The following is a 19019-nucleotide window of genomic DNA, read 5'->3' on the forward strand; positions in this document are numbered from 1 at the left end:
ATGCCCTCCAGACCAGGCAACATCCTGGTAAACCTCTTCTGTACCCTCTCCAAAGCTTCCATGTCCTTCTGGTAGTGTGGCGACCAGAATTGCACGCAATATTCTAAGTGTGGCCTAACTGAAGTTCTGTACAGCTGCAGCATGACTTGCCAATTTTTATACTCTATGCCCTGACCGATGAAGGCAAGCATGCCGTATGCCTTCTTGACTACCTTATCCACTTGCGTTGCCACTTTCAGTGACCTGTGGACCTGTACGCCCAGATCTCTCTCCCTGTCAATACTCCTAAATACAAAAATAATTAAAAGACAAAACTAAAGGCTCTGTATCGGAATGCACGTAGCATTTGAAACAAAACAGATGAACTGAAAGCGCAAACAGAAATAAAATGTACGCTCTTATAGGCATTACAGAGACATGGCTACAGGATGACATAGATTGGGACCTGAATATTGAAGGGTATATGACATTTAGGAAGAAGAGGAAACTAGAAAAAGGTGGAGGGGTGGCTCTGTTAATTAATGATGATATTAACACAATAGAGAGAAATGACCCAAGTTCAAGAAACCAGGATGTAGAAGTCACTTGGGTCGAAATGAGAAATGATAAAGGCAAGAAGTCACTGTTGGGAGTGGTGTACAGGCCCCTTAATAGTAACCACACTGTAGGATTGGGTATAAAAGGAAGAAATAATGGCTGCTTGTCAGGAAGGTACGGAGATAACCATGGGGGATTGTAATCTACATATAGACTGGAAAAATCAGATGGGCAAAGGTAGTCTAGATGAGGAGTTCATAGAATTTTTTCAGGATAATTTCTTAGAACAGCACATTCTGGAGCCAACCAGAGAGCAGGCTATACTAGACATGTTATTGTGCAACGAGATAGGATTAATTGATGACCTCATAGTGAAGGCGCCCCTAGGCAGCAGTGATCATAATATGATTGAATTTTACATTCAGTTTGAGGGAGAGAAGAGTGGGTCTAAGACTAGTATTTTAAACTTTAAAAAGGGTCATTATGAGGGCATGAAAGCAGAGCTAGCTAGAGTGAACTGGCAGGTAGGTTAAGGGATAGGTCAATAGAGATGCAGTGGCAGACATTTAAGGGAATAATTCAGAATACACAGAATAGATACATTCCAACGAGAGAGAAAAATTCCAAGGGGAGGACCCACCATCCGTGGTTAAATAAAAAAGTTAAAGATAGTATCAAACTTGAAGAAAAAGCATATAATTGCTCAAGGATGGGTGGCAGGTCAGAAGATTGGACAGAATATAAAAAGCAGCAAAGAATGACTAAAAGATTAATAAGGAGGGAAAAATTAGAGTACGAGAGAAAGCTAGCTAGAAATATAAAAACAGATAGTAAGAGTTTCTATAGATATTTAAAAAAGAAAGAAAAATGACCAAGTGAATGTTGGTCATATGGAAAGTGAGTCTGGGGAATTAGTAAGGGAAAATAAGGAGATGGCAGATGAATTGAACAGGTATTTTGCAATGGTCTTCACTATACAAGTAACATCCCAGAAATAGTTGTAAATCAGGAAATGGAAGGAAGGAAGGAACTCAAGTAAATTACATTCACCAGGGAAATGGTACTGAGCAAATTGTTGGAGCTGCAGGCTGACAGGTCCCCAGGTCCTGATGGACTTCATCCTAGAGTCTTAAATAAGTGGCTCGTGAGATAGTTGATGCGTTGGTTTTAATTTTCCAAAATTCCCTAGATTCAGGGAAGGTTCCATTAGATTGGAAAATAGCTAATGTAACTCCTTTATTCAAAAAGGGAGGGCGACTGAAAGCAGGAAACTACAGGCCAGTTAGCTTAACGTCTATGATAGGGAAAATGTTAGAAGCTAATATTAAAGATGTTATAGCAGGGCATTTAGAAAAATTCAAGGGAATCAGGAAGAGTCAATGTGGTTTTATGAAAAGGAAATCATGTTTAACCAATTTATTGGAGTTCTTTGAAGAAGTAACATGTGCTGTGGATAAAGGGGAACCAATGGATGTACTGTACTTGGATTTCCAAAAGTCATTTGATAAGGTGTCACATCAAAAGTTATTGCGGAAAATAAAAGCTCATGGTTTAGGGGATAACATATTTGTATGGATAGAAGATTGGCTAGCTAACAGGAAACAGAGAGTAGGCAAAAATGGGTAATTTTCTGGTTGGCAAGATGTCACAGGGATCAGTGCTGGGGCCTCAACTTTTTACAATTCAGGTAAATGACTTGGATGAAGGGACCAAAGATATGGTTGCTAAATTTGCTGATGACACAAAGATAGGTATGAAAGTAAGTTGTGAAGAGGATGTAAGGAGGCTACAATGGGATATAGATAGGTTAAGTGAGTGGGCAAAGATCTGGCAAATGGAATATAATGTGGGAAAATGTGTAATTGTCCATTTTGGTAGGAAGAATAAAAAAGAAGCCTTTTATTTAAATGATGAGAGATTTCAGAGCTCTGAGATGCAGAGGAATCTGGGTGTCCTAGTGCATGAATCACAAAAAGTTAGTCTGTAGATACTGCAAGTAATTCGGAAAGTTAACAGAATGTTATCGTTTATTGCAAGGGAAATTGAATACAAAAGTAGGGAGGTTATGCTTCAGCTATACAGGGCATTGGTGAGACCACATCTGGAGTATTGTGTAGAGTATTGGTCTTCTTATTTAAGGAAGGATATAAATGCGTTGGAAGCAGTTCAGAGAAGGTTTACGAGACTAATGGCAAGGTTGTCTTATGAGGAAAGGTTGGACAGGCTAGGCTTGTATGTGCTGGAGTTTAGAAGAGTAAGAGGTGACTTGATTGTGTTACGGCCTGCTGAGAAAGAGGTCGAGGGTTCCCTTTCAGACTTCACCTGGGCTTACCGTGACAGGGTCTTAATTTTAAACACACCGTGTTTTTAGCTTCCCCTTGGTGAATTTTTCCAATTATAAGGCAAAGAAACCATCACAAGCAGGTTTTCTTAGGTTTAAACAAGAACGATTGAAATTTATTAAACTTAAACTCTAATTCAGTTGATGCCCACGGATACATGACGCGCCCACACTAGCATGCATATGTGATACACACCTGCAAATAGAGACAGAAAAGAGAAGAAAAATAAAGTGAAAAGTTTGAGGCAACATCTGAAGAGTTTTTGTTACGGTTTTTCGAGCTCACTGTAGAGTCCTTAACTGTTGGTAGTTCTTGCTTTTTGTTGGGGCCCAGTATTCTTCTTAAACCTTGTTCGCTGTAGGAGACTTTTTTTCTTTCTTGGGGTTCATGTGTCTTCAGTGGATTCAGAGTCTTGTGAGAAAGAGATGGGAGTAGACAGGAGAGATCTTCTCAGTCCAGGAGCAAACAGCCACCCTGAATTCAAACTGTACAAGTCAGAAAAACCCAGGTTGCCAAGCAGGTTAGTCATGTGACTAACCGGTCTGACCATATCTTGAATTTTATCACCTTAACAGTCTCTGGAATGCTCCTCTTACACACAATACCTGGTGATCAAGGTCCATTGCAGGTTGAATGTGTCAGGGAATGGTCCTTTGTCCTTCCAATCACCATCTGTTAATATGCAAATGTCTTTTCCAGCCACGGCTGATCTGTTTAACAAGTAATTTCCTCACTCCAGTAACAGTTTAAAATCAATGTTCATGACAAAATTAATGTGCCTCATTCTTGGCAGGTGGGGGCCTAGCATGACAAATTAAACATAGAATATTCTGAGGAGTCTTGACAGGGTGGATGTGGAAAGGATGTTTCAACTTGTGGAAGAATCTAGAACTAGGGGTCATTGTTTAAAAATAAGGGATCTCCCATTTAAGACAGAGATGAGCAGAATTTTTTTCTCTGAGGGTCGTGGAATCTTTGGAATTCTTTTCCTCAAAAGGCAGTGGAAGCAGAGTCTTTGAATATTTTTAAGGCAGAAGTAGATAGATTCTTGATAAGCAAGGGGTGAAAGGTTATTGGGGGTAGGCGGGAATGTGGAGTTGAGGTTACAATTAGATTAGCCATGATCTTGTTGAATGGCGGAGCAGGCTCAAGGGGCTGAGTGACCTACTCCTGCTCCTAATTCGTATGTTCATATGTTTGTATGTAAGAGCAGGGAGTTCTCCTGGAGTTTCTTCCTACGTTCCTCCCACAACCAAACCAACAAAACAGCACAGATTAAATTCTCATTCATCTTACTTGCTGTTTGTGAGACCTTGCAGTTGGGTAAATTTGCTTATGTAACAGAGACTAAACATTAAACATCATTTACATTGCACATTGAGATGTCCTGAGGCCATGATGAGGCACTGCATAAATGCAAATAAGAACCCATTTGAACTCCCTGCTTTTGATGGGTGAGATTTTATTGTTCACAACCTTATTGCTCAATGAAACCATTGGCAGTGGCAAAAATCTTCATCTCAGAGGGACAAAAAGTTACCTGGATCAGACACACCCTACAGTGGTGAAGATCATAAAAGCTCCATCTCATCAACAGTACTGAGTGGAAAAATTACATGGCCCAGACCAGTCCACCTTTCTGGCTTATAGATGAAGGTTGACGGTGAGTGACAGCAGTGAATGTATACAGCAGCAGTGCAAATTTATGAAAACATGAATTCCAGAAGTCAGCAACAGCACCCTGACTGCTGTTCAGGACTTTGGATGGAGTTAATAGCCCAGATATTGGTTGATGCCATGACAGTTTTACAGGTGTAAAATGCATCCAAAAGCATCCAAAATGATGAGCAGTGTGCTTGCACACATTCCTCACCTCCCACCATATTGGTAAAAGAGGAAAAACAGACTTGCATTTATATGGTGCATTTCATCAACCTCAAGATGCCTCAAAGTGTTATACAGTCGACTAAGTACTTTTGAAGTATATTTGCAAATGTAATAAGAGAACTGATGCCTGTTTTGAGGTCCATTTTGCAAAATTGGTTTGTCCTGAACACAGGAGCTCCCCATTATTTCCCCTCCGAACCATCGCCCCCTCCACTGATTGACCCCTCTCTCTTGATCATCCCCTGTCTCCCCGTTGCCCCCTCCCTTTCGATCACCTCAACGCCCTCGAACCCACCACCACCGCCCTGCCCCTCAACCCCACCTGCCTCCCCCCTCCCACCCAGATATACTGGAGATCGGTTGCTAGCGTGCTAAAATTCAATGCTGATTTGTCAGTCAGCTGCCTGGGAAAGTCCAGCATGTGTTGATCTCATTTAGTTGACGCACAACGCTCAATATTGAGTGTGCCTCAGTCCTACCTGTACTGGTGCAGGGATAGTTACCTGAAAAAAATGCCAGTACCAATTTTTAGGCCCATATTTGGATTAATGCGACAATACCAAATAATGTGGAGATAGTTGATTCAAAATGATTCCCTAGTGTGGTTTCCAAGAGACATAAAAGCAATGAAGTAGTACAACTAATTAAGCATGCATTTTTTTTCATCCCTCTTGTGTTAAGGTTCTTGGTCTACATGAGCATAAGCAAAAAGATGCTGGTCATTCTTCTGAAGACACAGGGTATATTTGGAAAATGCTTACAGTACTTGGAGGAATATACACATTTTTCCTAATTGAAAAACTATTCACACTCATATTGGCGTTAAGAGGTCAGGTAAGTCAAAAAGTAATGTTCTCTGAAAAATGTGCATCATGCCTCAAGAGTGCTTGTCAGAAAATGCTCATTCAACATTCATCCTTAGTAAAGCATTCCTCTGATTGATGTTGACCATTATTTGTTTTCCTAAATAGCCAGTATGCTTGTCTGATAATTTTGGACAGCAAATATATTGAACTCCTGGGGCAGGATTTTCCCTCTGGGGTTGGGAAACTGATGTCAAGACCATTTCCAGGTCCCGACCCAGTTTTGTGGGGGATAGTTACAGCCCGCGATTTTTGCAGAGGCATTAGCTGGAGGATAGGTTGGGCAGCCAATTAACAGCTTTGGGTGCTGGAAAGAATTGCGGGCCTGATTTAAACATATCACAGCTGCCATTACTGTGGCTGCTTTTCGCAGGAGGAAATGCAAGCACCAGGAATCGAGGAAGAGAGGCAGAGGGTTGGCACCTGGGGCAGGGCTGCCCCTCGATTCTCCAACTCCGACCTCAAGGTCCTTGTGGAGGCAGTGAGGGAGAGGAAAGTCCTCTTTCCAGAGGGTGGACGGAGAAGGCCATGCAGCCAAACTAAGCTGGCATGGATTGAGGTGGTTGAGACAGTCAGCAGCCAAAGTGTGGTCCAGAAGAACCTTTTTCGCTCTGGCAATGTGAGTGCAATGCCAGATCCTGATGACAAGCCTTTGGGTTTCAACCTCCAGCAGATACACCAGCTGAGGAGCCATAGTGTGCATGCTGTTCCTGAACATGGGAGGAATGTATGCCCAGGGTTCCTACTGACCCCTCAGCAAGGTTTAGAACCCTAATAGTGTTGAGGACCAGCCAGTGCTGATATATGCAGCTTCTCGTGTATATGAGCCGCTTGCATTGGTCATAAATGGCAGCAGTGCCTTATCTCTCCTTTGCCCTTTCAGGAAAAAAGGGCATACAATGCCAGAGAAAGGGCTGTGACAGGACCCAAAGATGTTTGGAGTGGATGCATGTGTCAGCTAAAGGCAGAGGCAGTCATGAAGGAGGATTAGGTTGCCACCCCTCATGGAGCGCCATCATCATTATCATTGACCTCCTTGGCCCCTCTGACTGAGGGACCATCTATGCAGCAGAGTCCAGTGACTGAGGCTGCCCCTGCCTTTACACCAGTGTAGCAACCAGTGTGTTCCCACTGGCACTGCCACAACAAGGACGATTGTCATATGCATCTCAGCTGCAAGCAGAAACAAGCGAGCAGGCTGCCTCTACCTCATTCAAGGCCACAAGGGGAGCACACATAGAAGTGGCCGAGAGCGAAGGCCACGACGTCGGACAGAGCACTGAGAGGGTCACTGGGGTTTGCTACACTTGTAAATGTACTAACGGAACACACTGTAAATATTGCCAGAGATGTCATCTTCCATTCTTTAATTGCAAAACTCAGAGGGAAAAGGTTGTGAAGGAAAGCAAAGGTCTTTGAAGGGAGACAGAGAGATCTCTGGACAGATATGCATCAATGAGTGGCGGTAAGAGTGGATCCATTTAAGGCTGTGTGTTCAATGGAAGTGCTCACACATACAGCGTAAAGTGAATTCCAGACCATGCCATCCCGCTGGGTTAGAAAGGCTCGGCTGAAACCTTCCTGGATAAGATGATCCTTGAAATTGACGGCATCCTGGCAAGACCGAGTCCTGCGCTGGGCCCAACCACCTCCCTGTGCAGCTGGGGCACCTCTTCACTCTGCATCTTCCTACTCCTCCTCGTCTTGCTCCTCCTCCTCCTCCACATCCTGCTCCTCCTCTTCCTCTGATGACCTGTGTTGTTCCAGGGCCTTACCCTCTTCAAGGTCCATTCTCTGGAGGGTCATGATTTGGAGACTGCAGCAAATGACCATAATCCACAAAACCCTTGCAGCAGTGCGCTCCAGGACGCAACCCGACCGGTCCAGGCACCAGAACCACATCTTCAGAAGCCCGATGGCCTGCTTGATGGTGCTCCTTGTGAGCAGATGGCTTTGGTTGTAGTGCCTCTGTGGCTCTGTGTCTGAGTCACGTAAGGAGTGAGTAGCCATCTCTTCAAGGGATATTCCTTGTCCTCTAGAATCCATCCATGAAGTTTGGGGGATGGAATGAAGAGCTGCGATGCCCTGGACTGCTGGAGATGAAGGAGTCATGGCAGCTGCCAGGAAAGTGAGTGGACACATGCAGGAAGCACTTGTTGTGGTCGTAGACCAACTGGATGTTGAGGGAGTGGAAGCCCTTCCTGTTGATGAATCTCATTGGCTGGTCACTCAATGCCTTGATGGCCACATTGGTGCAATCGATGATGCCCTGCAGCTGGAGGAATCCAGCAATGGAGCCGAAACCCACTGCCCTTTGTGCCTGCAAGGCCCCATCTGTTTGAAATTGTATGTACTGCCCAGCTGTCGCAAATAGGGCATCAGTGACCTGTGAAAGGCACTGGTGCACTGCCGCTTGTGAGATGCCACCAAGGTCCACAGCTGATCCTTGGAAGGAACCAGAGGCGAAGACGTTCAAGGCCACAGTGACTTTGACGGCTACTGGTAGGGCATGGCAAGCAGTGCTGTGAGGTGTAATGTCTTCCGTGATGAGAGCACAATCTCTGTGACCAGCTGCCTGGATAAGTGCAGTCTCCTGTGGCACTGGTTCTCCGACATGTCCAGGTAGTTCCATCTTTGCCAGTAGACCCTATAATGAGGCTGTGGCCTCCGTTGCCTTCCTGTCTCTCATCCCTTTCCTCTGCCCTCCTGATGCCTGGGCTCTGCCTCTGCTGCTCCGTTTGTTGGTTCTCATCGCCACTCGACCCAATATCTGAGAATCATGCTCCCATTACCATCTCTTGCCTTACTTGTGTTCAGCTGGATTCCCAATAATGTCTGAAACTCTAACCCCTCCTCCTATGTCCCCGCTATGCCAGGAGGATCACGATCCTCTGCACTGCCCGAGTGCGTACAGACCACTCTCTCCGCAACCTCCACACACCCGCTGGCACCTGTGTGCCAATGACTGTCTCTCTCAGCCATGCTCCCTTTTACGGGCCTACCTAGATTGATAGTGAGGCCATGACTTACTGTCTTGTTACCTCCCTCCACGTGGTTTGTCCCTGATCCAGCCTGGAACCTGACTGCTGCCACCAAAATCCCAAACTGGCCGTTAGCCAGCCGACAGTGAGCTCATTAACCAGATTAATTGGCCTCATTCCCAAATCGGGTAGGTTTCCAGGGCCCGTCTTCTGCCATCCTGAGGAAAATCACTGGCAGCAGGAATGGTGAGGTGAAACCAGCTGCTGGCCAGCACTGCTATTTATAGCACCCACCTGCCTCCGTTTCCTGCCCCCCCCCCCCCTCAAAGTGCACCTAAATATCCTGCCCTGGTGTTTAGATTGCATTGTCCTTGGGCCTTTAACGGACAAATCATTTAGTTACCTTCTTCCAAAGCTCAATATTATGAGTGCATTTAAAATATATATATATTATAAAAACACCAGTAAGTCTAAAAATAAGTGCTCTAAGTATTCTGTAATGTGCATTTTATGTTTGATACCACATCAAGCAGGACAGTCATTCTTTATGAAAGTAAGTTCGATAACTCCAAAGGAGTTGCCACATCTTTGAGCTGCCGAAGAAGAGAATGACTTGATATGAATTTTCTCCGCAGTGCTCAACAGATAAAATCTGCTTTAAATAATTTCCTATCACTAACTTGAACAGAATAGAGGGGTGGACAAATTGCTACAGAGGCAATTATTATGTGACACATTGTTACAACGCAGCCAGCGAGTTACCAGCTTGTAATGTGCTCCCCATGGGCAACTGGCTGATTTTCAGGTGGGAAGTCGACTGGTGTGGTCACTTGTCAAGGACCTGCAGCAACAGCTTTAAGGGGAACTGCAATCAGTGTTGGGAACAGAGAGATGTAAAACTGTGGAGCAGCAGGCAACATGAGTACAAAATCTACAGCAGCAACTGCATAAGATTTCAGATCCTTTAAGATAGAAAATCCATAAGTGACCACCAGAAAAGTCTCTAAAATCTCCTCCCAAGTTTCACCTGATGGGAGCTAAGGATCCATTTAAGTATCCCTCCAAGTTGCTGCCTCAACTTGCCCATGGATGAGAGCAGTCACTGATGGTTATCAGGCAGACAGTGAAAAAAATGCAGTCGAATTTTTCCTCATTTATATTTATGTATGAGGAGCCAATCATTTTCAGGTGGAAGCTTTAGCTGCCAAAAGGCATGCCTGCCTGAAAATCAGGAACAGGCATCAATGCTCCCAGCTGCTGCTTGATTTTAATTTCACTATTGCCCAATTTCTGAGCAGCAGCAGGGTGTTAGCAAGCTGAAATCATCCCCCATGGATTTTGAGTCAGTCAATGAATTAAATGAGATGCATAAGTTCTTGGCTGCTGTTAAATAGTGGTGGAGTTTATGTTAACCTCACTGTACAATGTCTTTTCTCCCAAACTAGCCATTTTCAAATGAACACATGGCACATTCACATGACCTTCCAATGGAATCTAACCTGAATAGCCAATCAGAGGGAGGCAAATCTATTTCCACTATGCAACTGGTAAGATACTACTCAGATTAACGCTCATCTAACTGTTGTTTAATAGCTTAGTAAAGTACAACCAGCAAACTTAATAGGCTAGATTCTACAAGTATCCACTATTGCCATGGAGCACCATGCAACCAGACCATGGACTGGAGAAACGGAACTGGAGGGCAGCCCACCTAAAGTGACTGCCTCAACTTACTCCTGATTTTTCAAGTGGTAAGTTTTATTCAGTGTAAAATCAAGTGTAATGCAAATCAGGCATGTTCTAAACTACATTCTCATAATGGTGGGCTCTGTGACAGGATGAATGTTGACTCTAATGACCATGACCTCAAATGTTGATTGTCACATCATTTAAAAGAGAACAATGGCTGGTTAAAGCAGAGTATTGCATTTCAATGCTTTACTCACAAACGTAGGTCCTGAAATCTATGGTGAGGTGAGGTGAGGAGGGAGTGGGAGAAGCTGAAAGCGGTCACAGAACTTGACAAGACCAGGGATGCAGTGATCTTGCCGGATTTAACAGGAGGACCTTAGTTTCATTTTTTTATTCCATTTCCCACATGGCAGCCGGACAAATTGACAGGCTGGCTGGCAGGAAAACCAGCGGCAGAAGGCCTCAACCGGGGAACCTTGGGGATAGTCCCTGCCAACCGTGAGGTGAGCAGACTGCAAATCGGGGATTGGGGTGAGATGGGGTGGGAAGTCAGCAATTGGGGCAGGGGAGATTGAGGCTGTGATTGTCAAAAGGGAGGCCAAAGGCTTCCTTGAGGATCCGGGGTGGGGGGATGATTACAGACACTCCTGCTCCTCCTGACCCACATGGAGTGCTATAAAATGAAATTAATTTCTCTAGCCGACACCTCTTGCCTTCATTTCACTACCGGGTTTCCTGAACCCTGGCAAACCAACTCAGCAGCTGCTAAATTTAAATCATGTTTCCAAATGCAGGGCTGAATCTTGTTGTTCCCCTGGTGTCGGGTTCTGTGGCGGGTGGGGGGGTTTAAAAAGGGTCTGGATTAGGCCCGCCACAGACCCTGAAGCCAGGAAGGCCTGGCCCAATCCTCCCGGCGGTGGCAAGGCTCTGAGGCAGCACCCCCACTATTGGGTGATGGGATCTCAATTTGAATATTCAAACGAATAAAATTAATAAATTTACATAGCCGCGCCTCCAAACATGAGGGCCAGCCGCGATCTTCGGCGTGGTTGCTGGCACTCGCACACCTTCAATTGCCAATCTGGGGAAAGGCCACGTGGCACTGGTGGGGAAGGGAGAAGGAGGTAAGATTTTCAGCGTGGGGAGCGGAGCGGGGTCAAATAAACGTAATGGGTGTAGAAGATGGTGGAAAGGATTGAACTTCAAACTCTGCAGTTTAGAGGGGGAAGGTCAGATGTAAAAGGTAAGTGTTTGGGGGGAAGGGCAAATAGTTAATGTAATTGTTATTGGGGGAGGGTGAGAAAGGGGCATTAGAAATTTATTCATTTAATTTTGGGGGTTATGTATTTAAAGATTTTAAAATGGTGCCAGCGCCGGCACACAGGCAGCTGACACCATTGCTGCGGACGGACAGCCTGCCCCCTTCGCAAGATTGGGGGTGGGGCGCCCTGACTATTTAAATGAGCCAGTGTGCTTGAGATTGCGACGGCTCTTTTTTGAGCTCTCCGCCAATCTCAGCGGCAGGCTCTTAAAATCCAGCCCGGACTGTGGCAGGCTGGTTTAAATATGATAAGAAGTCTCCCACCTTTCTAAGATTAGGCACTCACGTGGCATGCTGCAAAAGTGGCCTCAGGCGTGTATGGGTCGGGTTGGGGTCGCATTTCACATTTCTTTCGGGTTAAACGACTTAACAGACCTCCACCCATCCATCGTGGTAGGTTTAATATAGAGGCCAAAATCTTCCACATGCTTTTCTGAGACTTGGTCTGGCATGTTCTGTACATTCATATGGAATACCACCAGCTGGCGCACACATACAGAGAACCGTTTTGTGGAGATAGCAGAGGCAGTATGTTGGGGTTAAAAAAAAAATAATGTCACTTGGCATATAAATCTTCACATAATAAAGTGCACTACTGACTTCATTTTACATAGAATCATATAGATTTACAGCACCGAAACAGGCCATTCAGCCTAACTAGTCTGCACCGGTGTTTATGATCCTCACAAGACTGCTCCTTCTTCTCTACATCTAACCTTATCAACATTCTCCATTGGTAATTTTTCATCCTGTAGTGGAGAATTGTAAATCTACAGTCACAAAAATGTTTACAAAGAAAAATTGCAAAGAGAAAAATGGTTTTTAATCCAATTTGCTATCTTCCCCCCCGCCCCCCACTAATTCCAAACTCCTCAATTTTCTCTAACAAAGTCCTGTGTGGTACACTGTCAAAGACTTTTCTGAAGTCCATGTACACTATATCATTGCATTTGCCCCAACTCCCATGTACGTTACCTCTTCAAAGAATTCTATGGGGTTTGACAAGCAGGATCATCTCTGCAGGATCAGCATGAAATCCATGTTGGCTACTTCTAACTATTTTTCCTTTATCTAAATATGTTCATTAATTGAAGACTGTAAAATTTTCCTAACTGCAGACATTAAAATAACTTGCATGTAATTACCAGGATTAGTTCTGTTTCCCTTTTCAAATTAAGTACAACATTGGTTACTCTCCAGTCTTTTATCACACATTCTATTCTATAATTCTCTTATTTTATGATTCACATTGAATAAAGCCCAGAAACATAATTTTTAGAGTATCTGTAATTTCCTTCCCTGACTCCCAAGGATGTATCCATTGGGCCCTGATGTTTTCCTTTAACCTAACTGACATCTAAACTAACTGACTCATAAAGCAGGCCAGAAGCAGAGTGGAGAAACATAAAACAGGCTGGGAGCAGAGCGGATTGGAGAAACATTAGACAGGCTGGGAGTGGAGCACAGAAACATAAAGCAGGCTGGGAGCAGAGCGGAGAAACATAAAACAGGCCAAGAGAGTAGCAGAAAAATATCCCACAGGCCAGGACAATTGAGGCCTTTAAATGGCCAATTAATGGTAATAAAGGGCCTCTTCCCATGTCCGCTTCAATCTTATTAAAGGTGCAGGAGCCTATCGCTGCATACCAGGTAAATCCTGGTAGCCTCCCAGCAGTCTTGGGCGGGTGGGGGCTCCCTCCTTTGGGGGCAATCTATGAAGGAGAGCCCCACCCCCTCGTAGCAATAGCTGCTCCCCCCATGGCAAGCCACTCCTCACCTTCACAAACTGCCCACCCCAACCCCCAACATATTAATATTACTAAAAAAAAGTATTAGAGACATTAATGGGACTTAAATTAGATAAATCTTGATGATCTACATCCCAGAGTGTTGAAAGAAGTGGCTGTAGAGATAATAGATGCATTGGTGGTCGTCTTGCAAAATTCTTTAGACTCTGGAATGGTTCCTGCAGATTGGAAGGTGGCAATTGTAACCCCATTATTTAAGAAAAGGAGGGAGAGAGAAAACGGGGAACTACAGACCTATTAGCTTAACATCAGTCGCAGGGAAAATGCTAGAATCTATAATAAAGGCTGTGACAACAGGGCACTTCGAAAATAATGGTAGAATTGGGCAGAGTCAATATGAATTAATGAAGAGGAAATCATGTCTAACAAACTAGTTGGAGTTTTCTGAGGATGTAACTAGCAGAATAGATAAGCGGGAACAGGTGGATGTGATATATTTAGATTTTCAGAAAGCTTTTGATAAGGTCAACACAAGAGGTTAGTAAACAAAATTAGAGCACATGGATTGAGAAATGGTTAATGGACAGAAAGCAGAAGGTAGGAATAAATGGGTTATTTTTTAAGGTTGGCAAGCTCTGACTAATGGGGTACCACAAAAATCAGTGCTTGGGCTCCAGCTATTCACAATCTATATCAATGATTTTGATGTGGGGATTAAATGTAATATTTCCAAGTTTGCAAATGACACAAAACTAGGTGGAAGTGTGATTTGTGAGGAGGATGCAAAGATGCTTCAAGGGGATTTGGAGAGGCTAAGCAATGTCAAAAATTTGGCAGATGGAATACAGTGTGGAGAAATGTGAAGTTATCCACTTTGGTAGGAAAAACAGAAATACGGAGTATTTCTTAAATAGAGAGAGGCTGGGAAGTGTTGAACTTCAGAGGGACTTGGGTGTCCTTGTTCATGAGTCACTGAAAGCTAACATGCAGGTACTGCAAGCAGTTAAGATGGCAAATGGTATGTTGGCCTTTATTACAAGAGGATATGAGTATAGGAGTAAAGATGTCATACTGCAATTATATAGAGCCTTGCTAAGGGCGCACCTGGAGTATTGTGTGCAGTTTTGGTCTCCTTGCCTAAGGAAAGATATACTTGCCATAGAGGAGTGCAGCAAAGGTTCACCAAGCTAATTCCTGGGATGGATGGATTGCCATATGAGTAAAGATTAACTAGACTGGGCCTTTATTCTCTGGATTTAGAAGAATGAGAGGTGATCTCATTCAAACATGCAAAATTCTTACAGGGCTTGACCGGGTAGATGCAGGAAGGATGTTTCTCCTGGCTGGGGAGTCTAGAACCAGGCGACACAGTCTCAGAATAAGGGGAAGGCCATTTAGGACTGAGATGAGGAGGAATTTCTTCACTTAGAGGGTGGTGAATCTCTGGAATTCTCTACCCCAGAGGGCTGTGGAGGCGCAGTCATTTAATGCATTCAAGACTGAGATTGATAGAATAATACATATTAAAAACATCAAGGGATATGTGGATAGTGCAGGAAAATATTGTTGAAGTAGAAGATCAGCCATGATCTCATTGAATGGCGGAGCAGGCTCAAAGGGCTGAATGCCCTGCTCCTGCTCATATTCTCATGTTCTTATGTATACAGTGGTGTTCTCCAGGAGTTGGTGTTAGGACCACTGCTTTCCTTGATATGAATTAATGACATAGACTTGGGTCTGCAGGGCACAATTTCAAAATTTGCAGATGACACAAAACTTGGTACTATTGTGAACTGTGAGGAGATTAGTAATACACATCAAGAGGTCATAGACTGGATGGTGGAATCGGCAGAAAAGTGGCAGATGAAATTTAATGCAGAGAAGTGTGAAGTGATTCATTTAATAAAAGGTAGAATTCTAAAGGGGGTGCAGGAGCACAGGGACCTGGGGTATAGGTGCACAAATCTTTGAGGGTTGCAGGGCAGGTTGAGAAAACGGTTAATAAAGCATATGGGATCCTGGGCTATATAAATAGGGGTATAGAGTACAAGAAAAGGAAGTTATGATGAACTTATTTAAAACACTGTTTTGGCCGCAACTGGAGTATTGTGTCCAGTTCTGGGCATCACACTTTAGGAAGGATGTGAAGGCATTGGAGAGGGTGCATAAAAGATTCACGAGGATGGTTCCAGGGATGAGGAACTTCAGTTATGTGGATAGATTTGAGAAGCTGGGCCTGTTCTCCTTGGAGAAGAGAAGATTAAGAGGAGATTTTATAGAGGTGTTCAAAGTCATGAGGTGTTTAGACAAAGTAAATAGAGAGAAACTTCCTGTTGGTAGAAGGATCGAGAACCAGAGGGCACTGATTTAACGTGATTGGCAAAAGAAGCAACTGTGACATGAGGAAAAGCTTTTTGACGCAGCGAGTGGTTAAGAGCCTGAGAGTGTGGTGGAGGAAGGTTCAATCGAGGCTTTCAAAGGAGATTTGAACAATTATCTCTGGAGAACAAATTTGCAGGGCTTTGGGGAAAAGGTGGGGGAGTGGGAGTAGATGAGTTGCTCTTGCAGAGAGCCAGCACGGACACATGGGCCGAACAGCCTCCTTCTGTGCTGTAACCATTCTACAACAGAATACCCAAAATTTCACATAACACTGTCACAATATCATAAAAATTGCATTCTGCACATTTATCATCACCTCTTTACTCTTATAAACCATATCCCTATTTATAAAACTCTGAATGTTGTTGGTCTTTGAGAAGTTTTATCCAGCTTCATTTACACTATCAAATTATGTATTTAAACCCTTAGGTTTCTCTGTTTTTTCATACTCTGCAGCATCTTTCTAGTGAGTGTGTACTCCCATTGGTTGATTTTCCTCCAAAAATGCATTCCATACACTTTGGTAGCATCTGCTATCTGTCTGCTCATTATGCTACCCTGTCTGTGTTCTCCTGGATTCTTTTACCCTTGCTTATTCTTTGCTAGTTTCTTCCACTTTTGGTTAAAAATGCTACTCAACTTCAGATCATCCTAGGAGACAATGGTTTTGATCCCTTGTCTGCTGGATTATGGGCATAGCATGCATTCACTGCAGTCTCTTACACCTTTGACTTCTTGACTGATGTGCTTAAGCCTTTGCAGTAAGATCCACAGTGAATGGTGTCCTAATGGGTTAACCTCTAAGGGATTTATTGAGTTCCAAGCCATCATTTTTCAATGAACAGGGAGGGGAGCTAGGCTTCATCCATGGGTTCTGAGTTGTCAAGGGCACTGTTGCTCCCCTTGTAAGTCGGTCTCTGTACACAGATCAAAATATCGGGCAGACTGTGAAATGGAGTGGTGGACACAGTGGTATTGTCACACCAGACTTGCAAACTGGATTGCTCCACAGCAGTCCCATCTGAATCCATGACGCTTTCTCAGAATATTCTTTCTCCTCTGAGCATGGATTCTTGCAAAGCTAGTTGTTATAGAAGTGGAATTATTTTCCAAGATAGAGAAGCTTGTGGCGAAATCCAGAATGGTTCTGCTGGCTTTGCCAAGTTACAGCAATTTATCCCAGCTCTTAAAATATTGACAAACGCCATGTAAAGTTGTTAGTTCAAAGCATCAGCCTTTGCTAATATTGAATTATTTACAGAATCAAGGCTTTTCTCTGAAAATTTTCACTTGATTTAATCAAAATACTATGAGTCGTTTGGTAGTACTGAACTTGTATATTGCTGAAAATAGAGACATGCTGTCGAAGCTTCTCGTCTTGCACTCATCAGGATAATACGCAATACCTTCTTTCTTTGGCCTCCTTGTCTCGAGAGACAATGGGTAAGCGCCTATAGGTGGTCAGTGGTTTGTGAAGCAGCGCCTGGAGTGGCTATAAAGGCCAATTCTAGAGTGACAGTCTCTTCCACAGGTACTGCAGATAAAATTGGTTGTCGGGGCTGTTACACAGTTGGCTCTCCCGTTTGCAATTCTGTTTTTTTTCCTGCCAACAGCGAAGTCTCTTCAACTCTCCACACTTTAGCCCCGCCTTTATGGCTGTCCGCCAGCTCTAGCCAATTACTGGCAACTGACTCCCACGACTTGTGGTCAATGTCACAGGACTTCATGTTGCGTTTGCAGACGTCTTTAAAGCGGAGACATGGACGGCCAGTGTGTGTCTGATACCAGTGACGAGCTCGCTGTACAATGTGCCCTTGAGGATCCTGCCATCTTCCATGCGGCTCACATGGCCAAGCCATCTCAAGCGCCACTGGCTCCGTAGGGTGTATATGCTGGGGATGTTGGCCGCCTCGAGGACTTCTGTGTTGGAGATACGGTCCTGCCACCCGATGCCAAGGATTCTCCGGAGGCAGCGAAGATGGAATGAATTGAGACGTCGCTCTTGGCTGACATACGTTGTCCAGGCCTCGCTGCTGTAGAGCAAGGTACTGAGGACACAGGTTTGATACACTCGGACATTTGTGTTGTGTGTCAGTGCACCATTTTCCCACACTCTCTTGGCCAGTTTGGACATAGCAGCGGACGCCTTTCCCATGCGCTTGTTGATTTCTGCATCGAGAGACAGGTTACTGGTGATTGTTGAGCCTAGATAGGTGAACTCTTGAACCACTTCCAGAGCGTGGATGGAGCATTTCTGACGTCGTGTCCCATGATGTTCGTTTTCTTGAGGCTGATGGTTCGGCCAAATTCGTTACAGGCAGCGGCAATCTTCTGCATGGGATGTTAATGCAACATCGTCAGCAAAGAGGAGTTCCCTGATGAGGACTTTCCGTACTTTGGTCTTTGCTCTAAGACTGTCAAGGTTGAACAACCTGCCATCTGATCTTGTGTGGAGGAAAGTTCCTTCTTAAGATTTGAATGCATGTGAGAGCAGCACTGAGAAGAAGATCCCAAACAGTGTAGGTGCGAGAACACAGCCCTGTTTCACGCCACTCAGGATAGGAAAGGGGTATGATGAGGCACTGCTATGCTGAATTGTGCCTTTCATATTGTCATGGAACGAGGTGATGATACTTAGTAGCTTTGGTGGACATTCAATCTTTGCTAGTGGTCTGAAGAGACCACGTCTGCTGACGAGGTCAAAGGCTTTGGTGAGATCTATGAAAGCAACGTAGAGGGGCATCTGTTGTTCACAGCATTTCTCCTGTAGCTGGTGAAGGGAGAACAGCATGTCAAGGGTGTATCTCTCTGTTCGGAAGCCACACTGTGCCTCAGGGTAGTCACGCTCAGCCAGCTTCTGGAGTCTGTTTAAAACGACTTGAGTGAAGACTTTCCCCACTATGCTGAGAAGGGAGATTCCACGATAGTTGTTGCAGTCACCGCAGTCACCCTTGTTCTTATAGAGGGTGATGATATTGGCATCGCGCATGTCCTGTGGTACTGCTCCCTCATCCCAGCACAGGCAAAGAAGTTCATGGAGTGCTGAGCGTATAGCAGGCTTGGCACTCTTGATTATTTCAGGGGTAATGCCCTCCTTCCCAGGTGCTTTTCCACTGGCTAGAGAATCAATGGCATCACTGAGTTCCAATTTTGTTGGCTGTATGTCCAGCTCATCCATGACTGGCAGAGACTGGGCTGCATTGAGGGCGGTCTCAGTGACAACATTTTCCCTGGAGTACAGTTCTAGGTAGTGCTCCACCCAGCGG

General features: G+C 44.5%; 1 protein-coding gene across 1 annotated transcript in view; it reads left to right on the forward strand.

Annotated features, from left to right (window-relative positions):
• LOC137380062 (zinc transporter ZIP12-like) overlaps positions 1-19019 on the forward strand; it is an 84279-nt gene that overhangs the window by 34751 nt on the left and 30509 nt on the right. The window contains exons 7-8 of the mRNA XM_068051626.1: positions 5448-5600; positions 10056-10157. Of these exons, the coding sequence (XP_067907727.1) occupies positions 5448-5600; positions 10056-10157 (255 nt within the window). The remainder of the gene's footprint in view (positions 1-5447; positions 5601-10055; positions 10158-19019) is intronic.

Source organism: Heterodontus francisci, chromosome 2 (assembly GCF_036365525.1).
Source record: "Heterodontus francisci isolate sHetFra1 chromosome 2, sHetFra1.hap1, whole genome shotgun sequence".
Lineage (NCBI taxonomy): Eukaryota > Metazoa > Chordata > Chondrichthyes > Heterodontiformes > Heterodontidae > Heterodontus > Heterodontus francisci.